The sequence below is a fragment of the Centropristis striata genome, chromosome 22 (genome assembly GCF_030273125.1).
Source record: "Centropristis striata isolate RG_2023a ecotype Rhode Island chromosome 22, C.striata_1.0, whole genome shotgun sequence".
Lineage (NCBI taxonomy): Eukaryota > Metazoa > Chordata > Actinopteri > Perciformes > Serranidae > Centropristis > Centropristis striata.
The window spans coordinates 7,073,106-7,096,227 of NC_081538.1; the positions used below are offsets into that span (position 1 = coordinate 7,073,106).

Here is a 23,122-nt window from a genome sequence, read left to right on the forward strand (position 1 = left end):
GTTGAGATGTTTCATTGTGGACCAAAGCTGACCGACATCACCATCACATGATCCAGGATGCTGAGGGAAAAAAATCATGACAGGAAAAGTCGGCGAAATTGCACCTCTTCTTGAATAACAGCATGAAAGCAGACAGAACTCAACACAGTTCAGTGTTTTCAGTAATAAAAAACGGCAATAACAGATGCATCTAGTAAAAAATTAAAGCACAAAATACATAATTGAAGCTACTTTGTGAAACACTGACAACCACAGAAGACTTATTTGTTCTTCTCTTCTTCAACAACACAATACAATGCGAGACATCAACGATCAGAAGCTCCTTGCACAGAAAACATATGCAAAACAATCATCATCAGTGCATCTTTGATTTACAAATAACACAAAATCCACTTGAAATCATTTAATAAAAGCTTGGATATAAGAACATTTTTTATACAGCAAGTGTTCAGTTGTTTTGATGGGAAATCCATTTTTTTTCCTGATCCAGCTGCAGTGAGAGAGAATAAACCGCATCTCTTACAAGGCATTTCTCAGACATTCAACACAGCTGGGATCAGATACAACAAACAACAAACGGTGCACCAACTCACCGAGAATATACTCTTCATCTTCTTTCACTGTAGTTGCCAGAAACACTTTTACAAATATATAGATATAGATTTGTTTTTAATATCTCAAATATTTATATAAATAGAAGTTGATTAAAGATCTGGGCAATATGACAAAGTGCAAAAAAAGGAAGGGGGAGGAGTTTAAAAAAAACTGTTAATACCTCCATAAAATTCAACAGCAAGGACAATATACAACTGCTCTAAAATTCATGAACATTGTCTTTAATTTTTAGCTGCAACAGGCTTCCCATTTCTATTACTATAAACAGTAAGTCAAAAACATCTCAGCGCTAAGATCGTCTTTGATCTCGAGTGAGAAGATACTGAGCTGGAAAAAAATGTAATTCCCACCTCAACCATGGTTTTCAGCCATTAAAACCAACATAAACCATCTATACACTAGTACATCAGTTGGTATGTTGCGTTAAACAGAGAAAATGTATACTGTAATTGCAGGCATGTTAACTGTACACCGCGAGTACCCGATAAATCTACAGTAAAATAAAGACCACCGAGCCGGTTTCACTAAACTGATCCAAGAGTACTTAGATGATCTCACACATTGATGAATAAAGTGTCATCATGGGAAGCACTTGGGAGAAGCAGAACACAAATACAACTGATTATGTACAATTCATTCATCATTAGTGCTTAGATGCTTTTGAGACGGAAAAAAAACAAAAACAACAAACGAATAAAGTTATTTGAAGCAGCTGGCGAGTACCAGGTGGGAGCATCGCTCACAGCTTCACGCTGCCATCAAGCAAATCAAAATGCTCTCAGTTACTTTGGCTTCATCAGCAACACCAAATGAATAGACAGGATGCTTTTCACACATTTTAAACGTTTTTTAACATTTGTTTTCTTGACTTGTGGCATCCATTACTAAGCCACTTTTAATCAAGAAAATCGACTCACATTTCTGGACGATTTACATAATTCAAATGACATCCTCAGTTACATTTAACCACATTTGTGCTACGTTGTGGTAGTAGGCTGCCATAGAAAATATATGCACTTGGTTTGTAACCCTGACGCTGCAGCTTTGCATCTTGTAGATATTTAAAATACTTTAAAAGGATAGTTTGGAGCTTTTTAAGTGGGGTTTTATGAGACTCTTCAAAGCCACCAGACTCTATTGACAACAACATTAAGTTGTTTGTGTTATTCTGTGACTTTCGTCTTTTAAATGGTTAATTCAGATTTACTATAGTCCCACAATAACAAAACAACTTAATTGTTGAAGGCAGCGGGAGACCAGCAACTCCCATGTTCTGCAATGTAAAATTACTGTTTTTGTCAATGAAGTCTGGTGGCTTTGAAGATAGCATTGATAAATACAACCGTTCCATTTCACCGTCGGAAAGGGCTGTGTGACAGCAAGGTAAGGTTGTAAAAATGTTCTATATAAAGCGCACACCTAGACTCTCAGACGCTCAGATGTCTGTACTCCTGCACTGCAAAAAAAGATGGGTGAACTCAAAATTTCAAGGCAACAAACTTCGATAAAACTTTAAGTTGGACAATTAAACTAAATATTTTAAGTTTTGTTTTTGAGTTTGCTCAACTCTGAATTTCTCTGGCACGATTGTAACGCCGCTATGAATGTCAGCTAATGTTGTAACCACAATTTTGACTTAGCATTGATACGCTAATGGCTACTCTTGTAGCTGTAACAAGCAGTGGCGCTAGCGTCAGATAGCCGCTAGCTGCAGTTAGCCGCTAGCGTCCGCTAATGACCAAATTTCACAACAAAGAAATAAGAGTTAGCAGAACTATTGTCCCTTGTTGTGAACCTCAACTTAAAGATATAAGTAACAACAACTCACCAACTTGTTTTTGAGCAGACAACTGGCTTCCTTTGTTGTGCTAACTTACATTATTGCCCTAAATGTCAATAATTTATATTTCCAAGTTTTACCAACTTAAATCACTGTTTTAGGCCAAAAAATACAAGTTGGCTTTTTTGCAGTGTGCCTGCCTCTCCAAACTGGAGGCATGCCAACTGTTATCTTCTTGGTGAAAAGCACTGAATTTTTTTTAAGAACCTCATACAACCCCAGCTAAAAAAAACCCCAAGTGTCCCTTTAAAAGCTCAAAGGAATGGCTGTGCTGCACACCCAGTGCAGTGAACTACTGCGCCACCAGATGAGAAATGATACCGGGGCTTGATAGGTGCAGCTGAGAAGTAAGTGAAAGCATTTTAAACCTGCCTTTGATTTTTACATACACAACAACCAAGCCTAGACCAATCGGTCCTGGAAGATAAAGACAGTTTAAAAATAGAGCTTTAGTTTTGAACATTGGAAGAAGTATGAAAAAGGGTGGAACCACAGGCAAACAGGAATGTGGGGCCTTTTATATGAAAATACTAACCAAGGCCTGGTGTCAGAAAATCAAAGCTTTGTTCATTCCCGCAAGTGAGATAGAAATTGTCGAGCTGTTAGAAATGTGAGGAAACAATGGTGTACAAACATAACTGTTAACTGACATGTTGGGCCATCAGTTCAGTTTGACCAAATAAAAATCTCAACTCAAGTCCATCTGCAGTACTGTAGTGCTTTCACACTGCTCAGCGGGCATACTAAAAATGTATTAAATACAATATTATTTTGAAAGTGGTGTTAATGGAGAAAAAACGACAAAAAAAAGAAAACGGAGCTGCTCATTGCTGTAGAAAAAAAAAATCATCCCGTTTCTTTCCTGCCTTTCCTGTCACTCTCCAAGCTATTACTACCCAATAAAACAGAAATGCAGTAAAAGCATTCCCCCCCAAAAAGTACATAATTTGCAGTCAGTGGCGAGGCAACTCCAGAAAGAGCAAAATAAACAAACAAACCAATAAATTGGTTTAGCAACTGTTAAACCTTTGGAATAAAAAATATTTTGCCACTGCCAATTAAAGCCTCTCTGCTTAAATTTGTCTTTCCATGAAGTGTATTATTTTCAGTACTCTTTAAAGATCAGTAAACAGTGAATCCTCTACACTCGGGCTGCAACTTACGATTAATATATTAATTATTCTGCCAATTATTTCCGGGATTGATTGCTTGTTCTGTAAAATCAGTTTCTTGAAGGCCAAAGCCATGTCTTTAAATGTCTTGTTTTGTCAATATATTAAAAAAAACCCAAAGACATTGAGTTTAATATAAAATGAAATGGAGAAAAGCAGAATATCTCCTACTTTTGAGAGGTTGAAAAAAGCATTTTCTGACATTTTTGCATGAAAAAATATTATTTGTCGAAATCAAAAATCTTTGGAGATTGATTTTTCTGTTGATCTGCTCATCAATTAGTCGACTAATCAATGCAGCTTTCCTCTAAACGATGAGTAACTTTGATGGAATTCTGACAACGTTTTTTTTAAAGCTTTCTTTGCACCTTGAGTTAAGATTTTGTGCCTGAAAAACATCATTTTCATAACTGAACACAGGTTGTTAACTGACTGCACAGCGAAATGGAGATGACAAACACAGCAGCCACAGTCAAAGTTAATATTTGGCTGGTTATGGATATTAATTAGTATTGATTTAAAACTTGCTAATGAACAAACCCAGAAGACTTTCAGAAACCAGGCCATGCCATCAATATCTTTAAACACACATCTAGGTAGGAGGGCAAAAATACTCATTTAGCTCATATTTAGGAAAAGGGGACAATTATTAATAAATACAAAAATAATAAGAGATATGTACACATTTTCAACAATATGAACTGTCATAATACTTTGCACATTTCTTCAAAATGCCATAGAAATTATTTTTTGCTCAAAAAAAAGTCTCTGTAGCTCAAACCTCGAGGGTCAGTTAGAAAACAAACATCATTTAAGAACGATAAATTATTGTACAAAATAGATCCAACACCCTGGTAAATCTTTCCTTTTTGGATGCAAGTTCTGACACACAGACAGGAGTTTGTGTTCCTTGCAACATTTAAAAACCAGAACAAAGAAAAAAAACAATCTTCAAATAAACTCGGATTTCTTCCTATATTGAAATACAATGCATTGACTCGGCATTGTTGGTAACGCAATGTTTTTGTCTTTTTCTTCCCTTGTGTGAACAGGTCCTTGGTGTGGCACTGCTGGAGACTGCTCTGGAGTCAGTGAAGAAGGAAGCGAGGAGAAAGGGCCGTAAGTGCACTTTGAACACAGGCATGCTGGGAAGGAGGAGGACAGAGGAAAAAAGAGAATAGTAGAGATGTTGACAAAGGTGTTTGATATAAAAAAGTAAGAGAGGAAGATGGAGAGAAATACAAAAAGAGAGAGGAAAAAGCAAATAAAACCCAAATAAAGCTGCTTTTTATCTTTGAGAAAGAGGGGGAAAAAAGAGAAAAACGCAGATGAGGGGCAGTAGAGGTGGCATAGACGAAGGCTGAGTCCTACAGTAGTCGTGTCAGTAGGTCCCTCAACCAGCCAACTCCCCAAAAACAATCACAGACCTCTTTCCTTGTCGGCTGACCGGACACAGCGACCAGAAAAATGGTCAGAACAACCAGAAAATGAACTGATTGTTAAGAAAAAAGTGCCTCCCCAAACATCGTAGAGTGGTGGTGTTATTGACAATGCCTTGAAAACGTTATGAGGCAAATTCCCTTTTCAGAGGATAAGTTTGTGGATTCCACCGTCTTGTTCTGAAAAGGCCGCGACCGCATCGATGCACGGCAGCTTTTCCGTCACAGCCGTCCATAATTAGAAGGTGAAGAGTGGAAGTGACTGCCAGCCAACTGTGGGGGGCCAAAGACTCCAGAGCCCCGGTGTCACGGCGGGTGAACTGAACTGTCATTGGATAAATGGGGGCTGACATCGGCGTGATTGAAGCAGTCTGATTGGTGCTGTCAGTGGAAGAGTGGTGAGGTCAAAGGTCACAAACGGTGGTGGTCTGCACAGCTGCCCAACATTCTGTCCGTGAAAAAGAGGTTTCTGTCAGTGATGTAACTTGGCCTGCAGGGAGAGGAAGACAGAGACTTATTATTAGCTGGCTTTCATTTATTATTGCTTCAGTGGTGATTTTACTGTGTAGAGAGCCACTTTAACATCTTTAAAAGAATATGAAAAAACTAAGCTATAAGCAAAACACTTCAAATGTCTTTAAACTGCCTTTTTTTTCATCTGAACTGTGCACTTTCACAAACATATTAGGACAGCAGTGTTTTATTAAATATCATCAGAGATACAACAACAACAAATGTCCGGGGTCAGTTGTGAGCTTAGCTCGGTAAAAACTTTTTAAAGCTAAATGAGGGGGAGAAGTGAATATTTCTACAGAAATTAACCAAAACAACAAAATAAAATATCTAACCAAATGCTTGGTGGCCTTAGATCAAAATGAATAGAAATGTTTTTGTCTATTTTAATTTTAATTTTAACATTTTAAGCGAGTAAAACATGCTTTTTACCCGAGTAATAAGACCATTTTTATCCAAAGACTAAAAAACAAACAAATATTTATAGAAAAATATCAACATACATTTAACATTATTTCTTATCCCTGGTGTTCATCTTAATTTATTCTACTGACTTTTATCCATTTTTTACAGGTATTGTTGTAATTTTTAGCCTTGCAAAATTGTATTTATTATTGATTATTTATTTATTTTTGTCTATGTGTTTTCAGCACTTTGGGATGCATCTTTGTATGAAAGGTGCTGTATACATGGTTCGAACGCATTTTCATGGAGAAAATTTCAAAACTTTTCCATGACTTTTCAAGGTCCCAGGTTTGCCTTGACCACGGGAACTCGGTTTATAAATTACGTTGAGTTATCATATAAGCAAGTTTTGGATTAGGCTACTTTAGAAAATAAAAATCGATTTAATTGGTATAAAATCAGGCAGTTTCGATGACATTAAGATCTCTTTCCTAAGAGAAACATACACAAACAAAAACAAATAAAACAGAACTATACAATAAACGAGTTTAGAAAAACATTTTAAAAAACAGTTGCAAGAATCATGCGTTACACGTTCAACATGTTCAAAGCTTTCATTCATTCAAGCTTGATTTGATGCTCTATTGCAGGGGTGTCAAACTCAAATACACAGTGGGCCAAAATGTAAAACTTGGACAAAGTCACGGGCCAACATTGATATTTATTGAAAAAATTGACCTAAACAAGTTCAAACGAAATGGAACAAGCAAAGCTTGATATAACTTAATATTGCAAACATGTAAAATCGAATATCAAATAAAACAAACAAACACATCAATGGCATTCATTTCTTAAATAAAATTTAAATAAAAATCGTATGTCCCTTTATTTTATATGCGGCCTTCTTTAAATTTAAATTTAACAGTCATCTTTTTCCACAGGCTAAAAACAAATGTGAGAATAAAATAACAATAATAAACCAAATGACTAATAATAATATCCTTCAATGAATGTGCAACCATTCAAGTCCATGCCTTGGACTAGCAAGAAAAAGTGCATAAAGACAACTTTAATTGTTGCACAGTTTGCTACACACTGATATACTGTGTTCAAGCCAAAACATGAGCAGAGCATTCTGGGATTTGTGGTATTATTTGCGCTGTATAATAATAATTTGGTATTGCCTTGCGGGCCAAATATAATTATACTGCGGGCCAAATTTGGCCCGTGGGCCAGAGTTTGACACCTCTGCTCTATTGCATGTGAATATTCATTAAGATTTTGTCTAGGGAACTGATTATCAGTTTGTATATATATTTTCTGTAGCTCTATGACTTTAGACTGCTGACAGTTTAACAAGGTTAAGAGTCTACATTAGAAACAATGTGATGCTGGACTAATGCACAGTGGTGTTTGAGTTATGATTTTTTTTTGTCAGACTAAAACACCTACCTGTCTCGGGGACTCGGGCCCCGAAGCCAGTATTCCCACGCTGTCGCTCCCATTCCCAAAGAGGCTCTCCAACCCTCCCGGCCTGCTCAGCTTGCTGGCCTTCCCTCTGTAAGAGCTGGGACTCCTCCTCTTCCTCCCCTCTGCTCCTCCCCCATAAGCCAAGGGTCCGGAGGGGGGAGCCAGGGGCTGATGGGAGGCGGAGGCAGCCTCCCTGCTGGGTGAGTAGGGTATACTGGTCGTGCCAAGTTCACGACTGGGGACCAGAAGAAGAGGAAAAAATTGCCATTAATAATATATGGTAAGCTTCAGTACCATTTCTCACAGTCCAGAAGGATCTATTTGGGTTGCTATATAATCATCACAGCGCTGTATATTTTAGAGGAAAGCTAAACACCTGTCATCATAGCCTTACTGTCCTCTCTGCTCACACACTGCTCCTCTTTTTATAAATCACCCTCTCATGTGATTCTCTACATAATGTACTATGTCCCATTGAACTGAGCCTGCTTTGTGTTGTTTGTAGTTCTGACTTTTAACCCTCTGAACCCCACAACCCACTGGCAAGCTGGAGAAGCATGTTTCCTTTTTATTAAAAGAAATGAATGTGAAAGACACTTTCCAACCACATCGTGTTGTTGTTTCTTTTCCTTGTGTTGTTGTTTCTTTTCCTTTCATATGTATGTGTGCATGTGTTTGGGTATGTATGCAAATGTGGGCGCGTGTATGTATGTACACTACCGGTCAAAAGTTTTAGAACACCCCAATTTTTCAATTTTTTTATTGAAATTCAAGCAGTTCAAGTCCAATGAACAGCTTGAAAGAGTACGAATATAAGTGGTGAACTGCCAGAGGTAAATAAAAAAAGGTAAGGTTAACCAAAACTGAAAAATAATGTACATTTCAGAATTATACAAGTAGGCCTTTTTCAGGGAACAAGAAATGGGTTAACAACTTAACTCTATGGAGTCTTGGGCTATTTTGTCCATTTTTGAATTCTTTTCATGTCTTTGTAAGTCATTTTGTGTCTTTTTTTTAGTCATTTTGTATCTTTTGGTGTCTTTTTTTAGTCCTTTAGTCCAACATAAAATGTGATTTTGAATCTTTTTTTTACTTTCAAAACACTATCATGCTCAAAAAAGAATTATAAATGTTGCAAATGTGCATTCATCTCAAATCAAAATCCAAGCTTAAAATGATGACATTTCACCAAAATCATTTTACAAATCATTTTTCTACCGCTCACTTAAAATCCAACAAAAAAAAAAAAAATTTGCAATCACATCTTGTGAAACACATTAAATTCTCTTCCTTAGCACAACTGGGGAGCCAAGAATCACTTGGCTGAGGCCAACAGTCACATGACAAAAAAACCCCAGCAACTTTCACTGAACTGCAGGTTGTTAATAAAGAGCAGAGAGGTGAGCACATAAGACTGGAAACATTGAACTAGTTCAATATGTAGGGATGGAGACCACATTTTTAATACTAATTTTATAATCCCCCAATTCCATTGCACTGCAATGACTATAAAGGCTATTTTATTCTATTCTTAGGCTACGTTTACACGAGGACGGTCTGAACAGAAGACGCAAAAGTGGCGTCGCGTCTTCAGTTTTTATTCCTCGTTTAGACAAGCATTTTCGGGAGGAAATCTGCTGCATACGGTGACGCAAAAGTGTGTGAAATTTGATTGTATGCATGCCAGGCGGCATCACTTAAAGCGATAAGAGCATCTTTGGGCATGCAGAAGTTTTCACGCCACACATTTTCATCAGCTACTCCTTCCACAAAGTTCTCCACCATCCACTAGATCTCCCAGGTCTCGTTCACAGCCGTCTGGCTCGCCTCCGACCAATTGCTGCATCCTAAATGTGATATAGGTAATTACAGATCCTTCTCTGTTCACTAATACTATCTCTACATATCCTGTACATTTGGTGGAAAGACTCCTGTAAGTTTATTAGAGCTGCCAGAGCAGCTTGAAGGTCCGACGCATGGAAATAATCCCACATGTTTGTTTATTTTCCTGTACTGGAGCATGTATGTGACGTAAACACATACGTGACGTGAGCAGATCTGAGCAGAGTTTTGTGTCTTGTCAGTGTAGACGGACACGCTACGGTGGAGCGTATTTAACTTTTCCACTTTGGAAGGTGGTTTCAGATTTTTGCGTTTTTAAGTCCCAAAAATGCCGTCACTGTCTAAACGAAAGGCACTTCCGATAAAATATTTTGTCGTTTTTACCCGCAAGCGTCCTCGTGTAAACGGGGCCTAATACTGGTAACACCTGTGGGCAACTGTTGTAGAAAGATTCCAGATTTCTTCTCAACCTGTGTTTTTTTTTTGTTGCCATTTTTGAGTTCTCCCTACCTCTAGCCATGTTAGGGCTGTTATCATAGGGCTGCACATCTTCAATGTTGCCATGAAAAACAAGGCCACCGTGGATGAAATGTGACAGGAAAAGAAAAATTGCCCTGAAACTGCTTGGGGTCCAGAATGCTAAGAATCTGGGCTGATCAAATACATTGATATGACTGTCTAGATAGATAGATTACTTTATTCATCCCCGAAGGGAAATTCGATTGTCACAGCAGTCCGGTATTCAAGTACAATAAAATACAATAGAATAAACTTTGTCTAACCGTCTAAACTTCAACACAGCCGGTACCCACCTGTTCTGTAAGTTGTGGCTTTGAGCCCCATCTGTTCTGGACAGCCAGTCCTCTCCGCTGCTCCAAAGCCCACTTCCCCCACGCCCGAGTCCCTTTTTCCTGGCCGCTGTCACCGCCGCCCCCCCTGAACCTTGTAACGTTGGATGATAGCTGCTGTCGTTCCTCTTGTGATTATCCACAGTCGGAAACAAGGAAGAAGGAGAAAAGGACGAGGAGGACGAGTAGGAAGAGTTTTTTCTCCTCTTAGATCCCACTACAGAGTCGTCCGTGTCTTTGGATGGGCGGCTGGCTTTATGCACGCCGTTACGGGCTTTACCCAGTGAGGAAACTGGGGCGACGGGCTGCGCAGCATCTCGAATGCTGAACACTCCGGCCATGGCTGCAGACTGAGGAAATGTGGCGGTGTAGGAGAGGGAGTTGGAGGGGGACGAGAGGAGAGGAGAAGTAGCGGAGGTGGGAGGGGGAGTCTGTTGTGAACTCACGGGGGAGGGACCGGAGGAGGAGAAGGAGAGGAGGCTCTCAGCAGCCAGAGGCACCTTCCTGAAACAGGAGGATATTTTAGAAAATAGGAAATGCAATACTTTTCTGTGTTTACATGACATTTTCTGCTGCTCCTCCCATGATTTAATCAATATGATAAAATCTCAAGAACTATTCCTTTCCCAAAAATGTCCACATCGAAACCCCTTAAAACTACAATTTTTTTTATCCCACAGCCATTACAGCATTAAATCATGCATGTTATTATATCAGGCTTTCAATCTAGAGCCCTGGCTTCCATATTGTAGTTTTTACTTTTTTTCACCAGCTTGAGTCATTTTCTCATGTTTGTCCTGTGGGGCAAATTAATGCTATTTTCCCATTTTCATGGTATTATAAGGCACTGTGGTGTTTGATGCAATAAAAGTGGCATTATGTTCAAACTGGCATTTAAATGAGAGAATATGTGGTTGTGATGATCTGGACTGAACTTTGTTAAAAAATTAAACTCTAAATTAAGGTGGAAAATAATCTTAATGAATCATTATATTGCAGGTTTTTCTGTCTTTTCTTTTTTTTTTTTTTACATTTTACACAGAAAAGCTACAATTTTAAAGTGAGGCACAAGGGTTATATTAACCAGCTTCTTGTTTAATTACGTATACACATGGCATAAAAACACATCCTGTCTACCCAATAAACTGTATGTCTTTCCCTCATAAAAAAGGTTAGCACAGTGACAGTAAACCTGATTAAATGCAATGACATGGTTATTCCTGTGTACAAAGGGCAGGGACATAATCAACGCGAGCTTATGAACCGCGCTTATTGGGAATTCCTCGTTCATGGAAGTTGCAGCAGTAAAAAAAAGTGCTCAGATCCCTTACTCAGTACTCAGTAGAAGTATAAAAAGCACACTGTTAAATTACTCAAAATTCAAAATTTACTTAAGGAAAAGTCCAAAAGTATCAGCATCAAAATGTACTTAAAGTATCAAAAGGAGAAGTACTCCTTATGCAGAACAGCTTCACTCAGATTGTTATAAATATTTTGCATACATTACTTTTTAATTGTTGATGCATTTATGTAAGCAGCATTTTAATTTTGTCAGTTAGCACTAATTTAACTACTCAATATACTGTTATGAGTTCTAATTTATGAACATATAATTGTTTTAAACGGATCATGTTTTTTGTGTTAAATCTCGACCTGAAAATTAACTAAAGCTTGCAACTAAATGTAGTGGAGTAAAAAGTAAAATATTTGCCTCAAAATGTAGCAGAGTAGTATAAAGTTACATAAAATGGAAATTCTCATGTAAAAAATTTAGCTTAAGTATAGTACTCGAGTAAATGTACTGTTACATTCCACCCCTGAATAGTTGGAAATAAAATTGTATGTGTGTGGTGTTCATCTACAAATTAAGATGAATGTAAAAAAAAAAACCTTTCCCCAATCAAAAAAACAAACAAAAAAAACCCCAGAGTGCATGTATGCTCACCTCCACATCTGTGCGTTAAGGTGTTTCTCCACCATGCTCTGAAGCGCCAGCCTCATCCTGTCCCATCGCCTGTCGAACACATAGTGGCCCCGTCCCATGAGCCTGCTGCTGAACACGCAGAACTGGAGGGAGAAAGAAGAGAAAGGGGAAAGGGGGGGTAAGGTGAGAGATGTTGATCGGAAAATGGAAAAAGAAGGGCAGATGACATTTACATTTAGTCATTTAGCAGACGCTTTTATCCAAAGTGACTTACAGGAAGAATAAAAGCAAACAATCAAGGTCTAGTGCAATAATAATTAGTGCATCGGGGTGGTCCGTAGCGTAGTGGGTTACACAGGCGCCCCATGTGCAGAGGCTACAGTCCTCGCTGTGGCGGAGCCGGGTTCGAATCCGGCCAGAGCTCCCTTTGCCGCATGTCCTCCCCTCTGTCACCCCCTTTCTATCTGTCTCACTATCAATAAAGCCTTGAAAATGGCCAAAAAAATAAATAAATAATTAGTGCATCAATAAGTGCTAGTGACAATTCTTTGAGGAGTAGAATTATCGTGTGGTGCTAGGAGAGAAGGTCCTCTCTGAAGAGCTGAAGGTCTTCAGGAGTTTTTTAAAGGTAGAGAGGGACGCCCCTGCTCTGGTTGGAACTGGTAGTGTGCTCCACCAGCGGGGAACAAGAAATGCAAAGAGTCTGGATTGCCTTGGACCAACGGGGGGCAGAGCCAGGCGCCGTTCATTGGAAGAGCGCAACGGTCGTGAGGTAGCATATGTCTGAATCAGGGCGTTCAGGTAGGTAGGAGCAGTACCGGAGATAACTTTGTAGGCAGCATTAGAGATCTGAATTTGATGCGGGCTGCAACAGGCAGCCAGTGGAGCTCAATGAGCAGCGGTGTGACATGTGACCTTTTTGGCTGGTTTTAGACCAGGCGTGTCGCCGCGTTCTGGATCATCTGAAGCGGTTTTATTGTGCAGGCTGGCAGGCCTGTCAGGAGGGCGTTACAGTAGTCAAGTTTTGAGATGACAACAGCTTGTGTCAAGAGCTGAGTGGCATGTTGAGTTAGGTAAGGTCTGATTTTTCGGATGTTGTAAAGTGCAAATGAATAATAGGATGTAGAGAAAAACAAAGAAAAGAGACATTAGGGGGAAATAAGAGGTGGGTAGACAGAGCAGGATGTGGATTTGAAGAGGCATCAAATGACAGAAACAGAGAGATTGATCGAAAAGAATAGATAATAAAAGAGAGCAGGTAATCTAGTCAAGAAGTTAACACGTTCAGAGCTCTAAAAAAGCCGTTAACCAGACCATCTCGGAAACTAGCACAATCTTCCCACATGAATGCCGTTTCTTTTAGTTTCTAACAGGAAACTTTAGTGACAATGTAGAGTATCTTGTACAAATTATTAAGACAGGAAATCCTTTCCGTGGTCACCTTTTTGGTCTTGACACAGATTCTGAACAGCAGTTTCTCTATTAATTCTTTATCTTCAGATAAAGGGTATAATTATGCACCAAAATGGGCAGTTAGGCAGAAAAGAGTCGCTTTGTTAAACAGTGTTTTCTTTACACTGATTAAACAGCAGAAAGCACAGTACATTTAAATGTAAATGACTGATTAAATCAGCATTGTATACACAAAGCAAAAGCCCGTGTAATACAGTTACATTATTGCCACTTATTAAACTGCTCAATTGGCACACAGATATCAAAATTGCACACGGATCCCTCGCCTCTTTCTTTTTCACTGTAAACACTCGATAAGAGCTACACTTGAGTCTGAACACGGACAAAAATAATTCCTCTAAATCGCAGCTAAAAGCAGACCCTGCGGGGTAAAAACAGGAGAATAGGCCTCAAACTTGCGCAAATGGGTGTTTTATGCCCGAGGTTATGGACTGTAAAAAATGTCTGTTAGTGCAGCATTAGCAGTCGTAGTATTTACCCCTAAAGGCTGTGGGTGGCGATTGGAGTAGTGAAAGGCAGGTCTGTCAGTGTCCTCTGGAGTCTCTGCGTCTCCCTCGTCACTGGAAAGTCGACCGCCGTCTCCCACCGCTGGCGTCCAACTGTGGGGAGACGGCTCAGGGTTAGGGCCCGGGGCGGGGGCCGGCGCTGGGGGCAGAGGACTCGAGGTGGAGGTGGTGGAGCCTGGAACTCTGGAGGGGGTGAGACGTGTCAGAAATAAATAGGGGTGATTTAAAGAAAAGAGAGGTGAGGGAGCGAGGGGAAAGAGACAGAAATGGAGCAGGAGACGGAGGGAAGTGAGGAGAAGAGGAAGCGAGAGAAAATGAGGAATGCTAGTGGTATGAAGAAGCAAGAGATTGGAAGTGAGAAGGGTTAATGGAGAAGAAGGGGAGGAGAAAGAGTAATGTGGGAGAGGAAGAAGAACATGAGAGGTAAAATAAATAAAGAGAAAAAGCTCGAAAGGACGAGAGAAGAAGAAAAAAAGAGCAAGATTGAGGGATGGCATGGAAGAGGAAAAATAAATAAAAGAAAAGAAGAAAAGCAAATGACAATAACATAAAAATGTATGAAATAGCTGCATCAATCGATGTCATTCTAAATCAGGGGTGTCAAACTCTGGCGAGGCAATACCAAATTATTATATTATTATTGTAAATTAATGACATTGATGTGTTTTTTATTTTAAATTTGATTTTGCATGTCTGCACTATTTAGTTATATATTGTATGTTTATAAGCGTTGCTGGTTCCATATTTAATGCTAAAGCAAAACATGTTTGGTATATATTAAAAGATTTATTTGTTCAATGTTGGCCCGCGATTTTATTCAAGTTTTAAATTTTGGCCCATTGTGTAATTGAGTTTGACACCCCTGTTCTAAATGTTTGCTTCAGTGACAAAACCTCAAATAACATTTTTCCTTTTTCACACAGAGGATCATCTTCTTAATAGAAAGAGGAAATGTGTTTCTCGTAACACTTTCATGAGGGCAGACTTGTCATTCTTTTCCTGTTGTTTCTCCTTTCTAGCACTGTTGTTTACAGCATCCCCTGGTGGGAAAAACATGAACAGACAAGGATTCCCCATGCATCTATCCAGGCCCAATACGCTACACTTAAGTGATCCTAAAATGTGAGTTAACTAAGAGTAAAGATACATTGCTGTAACTTTACAAAGTAAAGGTCTTGTATCATTGGGTACAGTGTGAGCAAAAGTGTCCTATATAAATAAGTTAATATAAATAATGCTTTGTACAGATAAGACTTTTGTTTAAAAAAACAACAACACAGACCTAACTTGAACTAAAGAATGTAAAGAAATTAAATTATAAAAATAATGTAAAATGTAAAAAAAAAATATATATATATAAGTGTCAGAATAAAACATACAAGTCAGAATAAAACATAAATAACAATATAAAACAAATATATTTTAACAAAGAAAACTTAAGGAAAAAAAAATAAGATATATGTAAAAATAAATAAATAAAATAAAAATGATGTGTGTGTGTGTGTGTGTGTGTGTGTGTGTGTGTGTAAAACTTATATTTAATGGCAGTGAAATAATAAATAATTTAAAAAATAAACTAAAAAATCCTGAAAATGAGATCTGTACTAATATTGGTTGAAATATAAATTAGAAAAGCATTATTAATGTTGAGTAGACCAGAATATTCCGCAGTTAAATGATAGTACAAGGAATTGTTGTATAAGGAATAATAATCGTAATATTTTAATCTTAGCCGAAACCGAATACCTAATTGTGAAAAATGTTATTACCAATATTGGCGTTTAACTACCACTACATTTATAGCATTATTTATTTTACTCTGAACTTTTTAATGGATGTATGTTGTTAGAAATGTCTCTCTGTAAATAATTGAAGCTTTGCCCCCAGCATACTTTAGCCCCTCATATGCTAGGAGGATTAGCACATGGATCATATGACTGGCAGAACATAACACACAGATCTGTTCAATCCTTGGCAGCCATGATGTTTAACCTATTCTGCTACTTTGATTCAAAATGTTATGTCTTTTCTTTACTTCTGTATGCATAGTGAAGACTGTCCACTGTCCTACCTGGGTATGTGTGCATTTGCCAGCCGTAGCTTCAGCATGGACAGTGGTCGTCCATTTGGGCAGTGAGGCTTGCTGGGAGATGCGGTCTCTTGTGATGTGATACTCTGGCTGCTGCCTTCCTTCCCTCCCTGCGAGCCGTCTTTCTCCTTCTCCTTTGCTCCCTCGTTCGCCTTGGCCCGCCCCTTGTGTTCGGCCAGGAGGATGTCAAAATGTTTCCTTCGGCCGGAGACGGCGCGGCGATGGGTTAAGGAGTGAGTCTGTGGCAGCCAGAAAAACAGACAGAAAAATCTTAATACTCGTCCCTCAGTGAGAAAATAAGCACAAACCGCTAAGAGATATCAGGTTATTTCCTGAGAGGCTTTGTTAATGAAAATATTGATCTGTGAAGAAATCAGAGTGAAGCTCAAACATACTTCAGCAGGGCTGATGGAGGCACTCACAGGAGCTGGAATCTCTGGTTTCAGAAACTTTCCGTAATCACTGCACCATGCTGTCACACCAGACTAACACGGGCAAATATTGCCGATGCATGGTGAGCTTGTCTACCCTTCCAACTGCTTTGGAAGGTAACCAGCTACCAAACATTTGGTTTTCCAATAGTCCTCTGAAGGATGTGGGTGAGAGGCTGGTGAAACACTGGTTTAAACAGGTTGTGTGGCTTTTGGAACGAATATACTCATATACTCATTCAAAGATAATATTTAGGATAGCAGCTCGCATTAAGACCTGACACCTGGATCTTATATATCTTATATCTTAAATTCTAAATTAAAAAGACAGTTTGCAGAATCAAATCATTAAATACTAAATATCCTGAATATCAAACTTTGATTGATTTAGTTGCTGCAAAAGGAAGATGTTATTTTTAAACACATACTGAAACTGAGATCAAGCTGATTTTATTCTATAACAGAACCCGGAAGAACGATTGCACAAATTAATTTCAATTTATTTTATTTTATGCATGCATGTTTTATTATTTATTTTCCCATTACTAACTTTACATGAAACATCACTTCACAGACAGCATCAGTGGTCATAAATGTTCAGGGAAACATTTAGTTTTCAGTTCGTCCTGCAGGTTCAGGAGCTTCTTAACTTGAGATGCTCTGTGCCTCCGATGAGGTGGTGGAGGTACTCGTTAACCCTTTGACCCCACATTGCCTCACAGAGCTCAACAGTAAGGACTACTCAGGGCAAGTAAAATTCCACGTCTGGCTATTAAATCTAGCAACTAAGGAGTGAGCCATCTCACAATGGGGCAAGTTTAAAAAAATAAAATAAAATGACGTTTACCCTACTCTAGTGGGTTTGAAGTGCATGTTTCCTTTAAAAAGATATATAAATAATAATAATTTTAAAAAAAAGAAAATGTATTTTTAAAAAATAAATTATTGTAGGATTTATAAATTTCCAACCTTGCTTAAAATTATCATTTGATGAATGAGTCGTAAGCTTAACCCATGAAGATCTAATACCCTCTAAAACCTAAGCATTGTTTCAAAACCACCTCGTAATACGTGAGGATTTTGGGAAAAGCTGCACAGAAGGCGTTTCCTAAATAATTAATTTCTTAGCCTCTGTAGCACATAGAAATATGAAATAAAAAACATCTTAAAGCTTTAACCCTTGGCTTTAACTGTAAATAATTGCCTTGTCCTAAAGTACATGAGGTGCTTAAGATTTTTTTTTTCCCCTTTCACCTTTCACACATGTATTTTAGCAAATCCCGCTGCATGCATATAAACGCATTTGGTCTAAATGGGATACATAGTAATATTTTCATCAAGATCAATTTTTTTCTACATCTCGTTTAAAATTTCTGCCAAAAATGAAGCATTTGCACTAACCACTGAAATTAAAAAACAAAGCAATGCATAAAATGATGTGCACCTCAATGCAACAGGGAAGCTATGAATGCATGAGACGAGACCAAACAGTCACATGACAAAAATTCAGTCTGCAGGCTGTTTACACAAAACAGAGAGGCTCTGAAAATACAAATAGTTCAATATATATATATAGCATGTGGAACTCCCATTTTTTTCTAATATTGGTAATATGTGTGTGCACCTGGAAAAATGTTTTTTCCAATGTTTGTAAAATAAATGATCAACCTGCATCTTTGCTTTTTTAATGATTTATGACATTATTACTGTGTTTTGTCTGCACAAAAGACATGTTTGAGTTATTCCCTACTTTAAGCCATGATTGTGCTGTCATCATAGATGTGCAGGACTTATCTATCACAGTGAAAAACAAGGCCACGGTGAGAAAAATGTGACAGGAGAAAATAAAAAACCCACCCTGAACTACTTGGGTTTCGGAGAGTTAATCTAGCATTTTAAAGTTACAATGCTTTTGTGGAACACCTCTTAAGCTCAAGAAGGTTTATAAGATGGATTTTACGGTCATCCCAACATTAAGATGCTTTTGGGAAAAAGGCCCTAGGTCCCTTTCTTTGTGATTCTCATAAGACATAATAATGAAAAACAGCAAATAAAACGATGAAAACATGATTATTATATCCAGCCACTGTAATAAAAATATCAACACGCTGGTCTGATACATCTCTAATTACTTAAAAACAGTTTAAAGTAATGAGTTAAGATTGCAAGAAGTAATTAAAGGGTGGTAAAATAGAGTTTTATTGCTGAAAGATGCCGTAGCCTCATCCAACATCTATAATTACCTCATCAAGGCGAGCGTGGGCCACTAAAATGCCTCGGCACTGCTACCCTGCATTAACTGAGAAATGGGAAGTGCAGCCGTATCACGGAGACAGACAAGGCGGCAGACAGGGTCAAAGCTGTGGGCTGTGAGTCCTACAGTAGTGATGATAGGGCACCCTTCAATATTATTACTCCCATAAACAAACAAAGCTGCTTTCCTGGTCAGACGGCCGCAGACAGGAAGCAGGAAGACGAGGTCAGAAACTATTATTGTCTCGACAGAAATTACACACAGGTGCAGAGTGCGAGTGATGTGTGTGTAATGTGAGTTACCTTGCAGGTGAGGGATCGCGTGCAGGGTCGCTTAGTCTCTGGGTCCTGGACTCCGCAGTGCTTGTTTGGATCAAACACTCTCCCTGCAAACACAAACAAACACATTAAGCTGGTTTAAATCAAAGACCTTCACTAATATGTTTCAAAAACGAACGTAAAATATTTTACTCCTCTCTATTAGTTTTAGCTGAAAAATATGGACCAATACAAAAACTCTGCAATGATTTATCAAAGTTTTTTGATGATTGGCTGGATGAAGTGTCAAGGTCTTAAATGACGTGATGATGTATCTTTGGGCACCTTTTCATGAGGTCGGAATGTGAGTGGTGTGGTGAGAGGGGTTGTCTCAGCGCTGGAGAGGATCTGTATGTATTGTTGCCTGTATTTATTTTTTATTATTTATTTTATTTTCTAATGTCATAGTTTATTTTTATACTTTTATATCTCTATTGGAGTTTGTGTCTATGTCCACTTGACCTACTGAGATGATAGTTTTGTTGTTTATTTAACTCTTTGCCTTGCAGAATGTTGTATTTGTTTTTGTTCTTTGTATTTTTGGGGGGAATGCATAGTGGAGATTCTTGATTGAACTTGTAATTATAGTATTGTGCAATAAAGTTGGGGGGAAAAAAAAGAAAAAAAAAACATTAGGCTGGTTTTAAAGGCCATCATTTAGTCAGATTTCTTTGCTTCCTCTTTCAAGTATCAAATCACTTTACGCCTCAGAGTATGCATGTATTAATTTGTCTCTTTTGAGAAAGCAGTTCACTGTCTGAAATTTGTCTATTCACATATTCCTTTGTTCCTTCAATCACGCAGCTGTGGTCTGAGGCTGCTGCGGTCTAATAGTACTATTCTGCGTGACATTATTAGCAGTGTTTCCAGTGTCAAACAGATAAAAGTGTATAGATCCCACAGGCTGTGACAAATCACTCCTGACAGGACATACTGGCAGAGGGACAAGAGTCAACTGTGACTGACAGCCCAGGAAATTCTCTCCTGCCTTAATGGATAAAAAAATATACTTTGATGATGAAATGTAGCCATTAACTTTCAAGACTGTCATTTTTCTGCCAACGTCTCTGGTGTTTATTGTAAAGAGCTCTTCTTAGGGGAAAACTGTCGGAAATCACCAAGTGCTAGAAGCAGCAGACTTAAGATCAATATGGAACATTCTTACAATGAATTTTCTCAGTCAGCTTCTACTAGGAGTAATAGGATCCTACATGGACGTGCTAATTCAGCCAAAGTAGGAACATTTTTTATGGTTATTACACAAGAGAGACTTCTGTATTTTTTCTCTCTCTGCTACTCTCACTTGTTTATGCATAATTCAGCAACATTTGAATCAGATGACAGTTGGTGAGTAATTTTACCGTCAATCAAATCTGAATAAACCACATCCACACTGCAGATAAGCTCATTATTAAGATTGTGATAAACGATAATACTTATCATGCTTTTAAAGAGTAAGAAACACAAAGAAAAACATTTGGTAATATCATGTCCACTCCACCCACTTAATAGTGAGTAGCAAGCCATCTGTGTAATGTTTATTGTAGTTATGTTAGTTATTATGTTTTGTCCACCAAGTCTCCTCAAGGCTGAGCCAGCAAATCTACAGCATTTCCTCCCTCGTCTTTGGTTAGACAGGTACGCATCCTGTGGCTCTTTAGCCCCCTACAGTAGATCCCTGTAGCTTTGACAATAAATACAGTACAGGCCAAAAGTTTGGACACACCTTCTCATTCAATGTGTTTCCTTTATTTTCATGACTATTGACATTGTAAATTCATCAAAACTATTAATGAACACATGTGGAATTATGTACTTAACAAAAAAAGTGTGAAATAACTGAAAACACGTCTTATATTCTAGTAAGCAAAGGGTGGCTACTTTGAGGAATCTAAAATACAAGACATGTTTTCAGTTATTTCACACTTTTTTTGTTAAGTACATAATTCCATATGTGTTCATTCATAATTTTGATGCCTTCAGTGAGAATCTACAATGTAAATAGTCATGAAAATAAAGAAAAACGCATTGAATGAGAAGGTGTGTGTCCAAACTTTTGGCCTGTACTGTATATGAAAATAAACATTTCGTAAACATTTAAATGTATTTGCAGGGAAATCCGTGGCCTAGAGGTTAGGAATCCGGCTTGTAACTGGATAGTTGTCGGTTCGAATCCCGGTACTGACAGGTCTAGGGCTGAAGTGCCCTTGAGCAAGGCACCTAACCCCCCTGCACAGCTCCCCGCATGCTCTTTTTGCATGGTGTGTTCACTAGTGTGTAAAAAAGGATGGGTTAAATGCAGAGGTTGAATTTCCCCATTGTGGGATTAATAAAGTAATCTTCTTCTTCTTCTTGTATGTATCACTGTTATAGACCTAAAGTCATTTTACATTGAACTACTGAAAAAAATGTAGCCTATTCACAGAATATAAAAAAATATATATATGCAACACAGGCAAGATATGTCAGGCTCTTTGCCTTCTTGTCTAAATTTTTGCCAGCTATCAAATCCAAATAAAAAAAAAAAGAAAAGTCTTGCGGGGGAAAATATAAAATGTAATAGTGTGTGGATGGACTTGTTTACTTCACTGCCAGCATTGCTGGCGGACCAGTATGTTTAATCTGCAAAATCTGAGAAATTGGCAAATTACCTTCATTGCAAAACTGTTTTGTGGCTCCACATGGATGTTTCTGGGCCAAAAATGTCTCTCTTGTTAGTAAAGGTTGGTTAAGGGTTAGGTTAAAGGCCTTGTACACACATAAATGGATATTTTTTTGAATGTAGCCTTTTCTGTACATTTAGGTCTTGGTCCCCAACATTGAATAAGGCAGCTACAAAATCATTCATAATGATAGCACATATTTTACATAAATATTCAGTATCCGGGCGCAGTAATGTGCTGCCCACTGCTCCTTGCATGGTGTGTTCACGAGTGTGTAAAAAAGGTTGGGTTAAATGCAGAGGTTGAATTTCCCCATTGTGGGATTAATAAAGTAATCTTCTTCTTCTTGTATGTATCACTGTTATAGACCTAAAGTCATTTTACATTGAACTACTGAAAAACATGTAGCCTATTCACAGAATATAAAAATATATATATGCAACACAGGCAAGATATGTCAGGCTCTTTGCCTTCTTGTCTAAATTTTTGCCAGCTATCAAATCCAAATTTTAAAAAAAAAGAAAAGTCTTGTGGGGGAAAATATAAAATGTAATAGTGTGTGGATGGACTTGTTTACTTCACTGCCAGCATTGCTGGCTGACCAGTATGTTAAATCTGCAAAATCTGAGAAATTGGCAAATTACCTTCATTGCAAAACTGTTTTGTGGTTCCACATGGATGTTTCTGGGCCAAAAATGTCTCTCTTGTTAGTAAAGGTTGGTTAAGGGTTAGGTTAAAGGCCTGGTACACACATACATGGATATTTTTTTGAATGTAGCCTTTTCTGTACATTTAGGTCTTGGTCCCCAACATTAAATAAGGCAGCTACAAAATCATTCATAATGATAGCACATATTTTAAATAAATATTCAGTTTAACCTCAAACAGTTCATCCACTCTGTTGTAAACCTATGCACTGTGACGTGTTGGGTAGGTCAGAGTTGATCCAGGAAGTAGCTCTGCAACAAGTGACTGTTTGGACAACTACTTTCAAATAAATGTTTTAAATATTAAGGATAATCAAACCATTGTTTCCATTCAAATTGCCTTAATGGACTCAGTTGTAAAGTCGCTACCAAGTTGTTTCATCTCAGCAATGAAGCTGTTGAACAAATAGTTATAACTATCAAGAATGATGATCAGAAATACAAAAACATGAATTAAGTCTTTTTACATGACTTCAATGTTAATAGCACTTTATACTTGGGTGTTTGACGTGACGCTCAATTTTTGTGTTCCCAGTGACAAATATTACTAAAATTTGATATTTCATTAAAATTAATGTTTTAATATGCAGTTCATTCTTCTACATCTAATCCAT

The 23,122-nt window shown here is 38.1% G+C and overlaps 1 protein-coding gene across 2 annotated transcripts in view; it reads right to left on the reverse strand.

Moving 5' to 3' along the window:
- Nucleotides 1-388: 388 nt before the first annotated feature.
- The window catches only part of atxn7l1 (ataxin 7-like 1), a 51,316-nt gene continuing 28,582 nt past the window's right edge, over nucleotides 389-23,122 (reverse strand). For both annotated transcript variants that reach the window (XM_059325856.1, XM_059325855.1), the window contains 7 exons: nucleotides 19,124-19,206; nucleotides 16,119-16,375; nucleotides 14,020-14,230; nucleotides 12,090-12,211; nucleotides 10,109-10,648; nucleotides 7,437-7,689; nucleotides 389-5,556 (listed from right to left, as the gene is read on the reverse strand). In XM_059325856.1, the coding sequence (XP_059181839.1) occupies nucleotides 5,539-5,556; nucleotides 7,437-7,689; nucleotides 10,109-10,648; nucleotides 12,090-12,211; nucleotides 14,020-14,230; nucleotides 16,119-16,375; nucleotides 19,124-19,206 (1,484 nt within the window). In that variant the 3' untranslated portion in view covers nucleotides 389-5,538. The remainder of the gene's footprint in view (nucleotides 5,557-7,436; nucleotides 7,690-10,108; nucleotides 10,649-12,089; nucleotides 12,212-14,019; nucleotides 14,231-16,118; nucleotides 16,376-19,123; nucleotides 19,207-23,122) is intronic.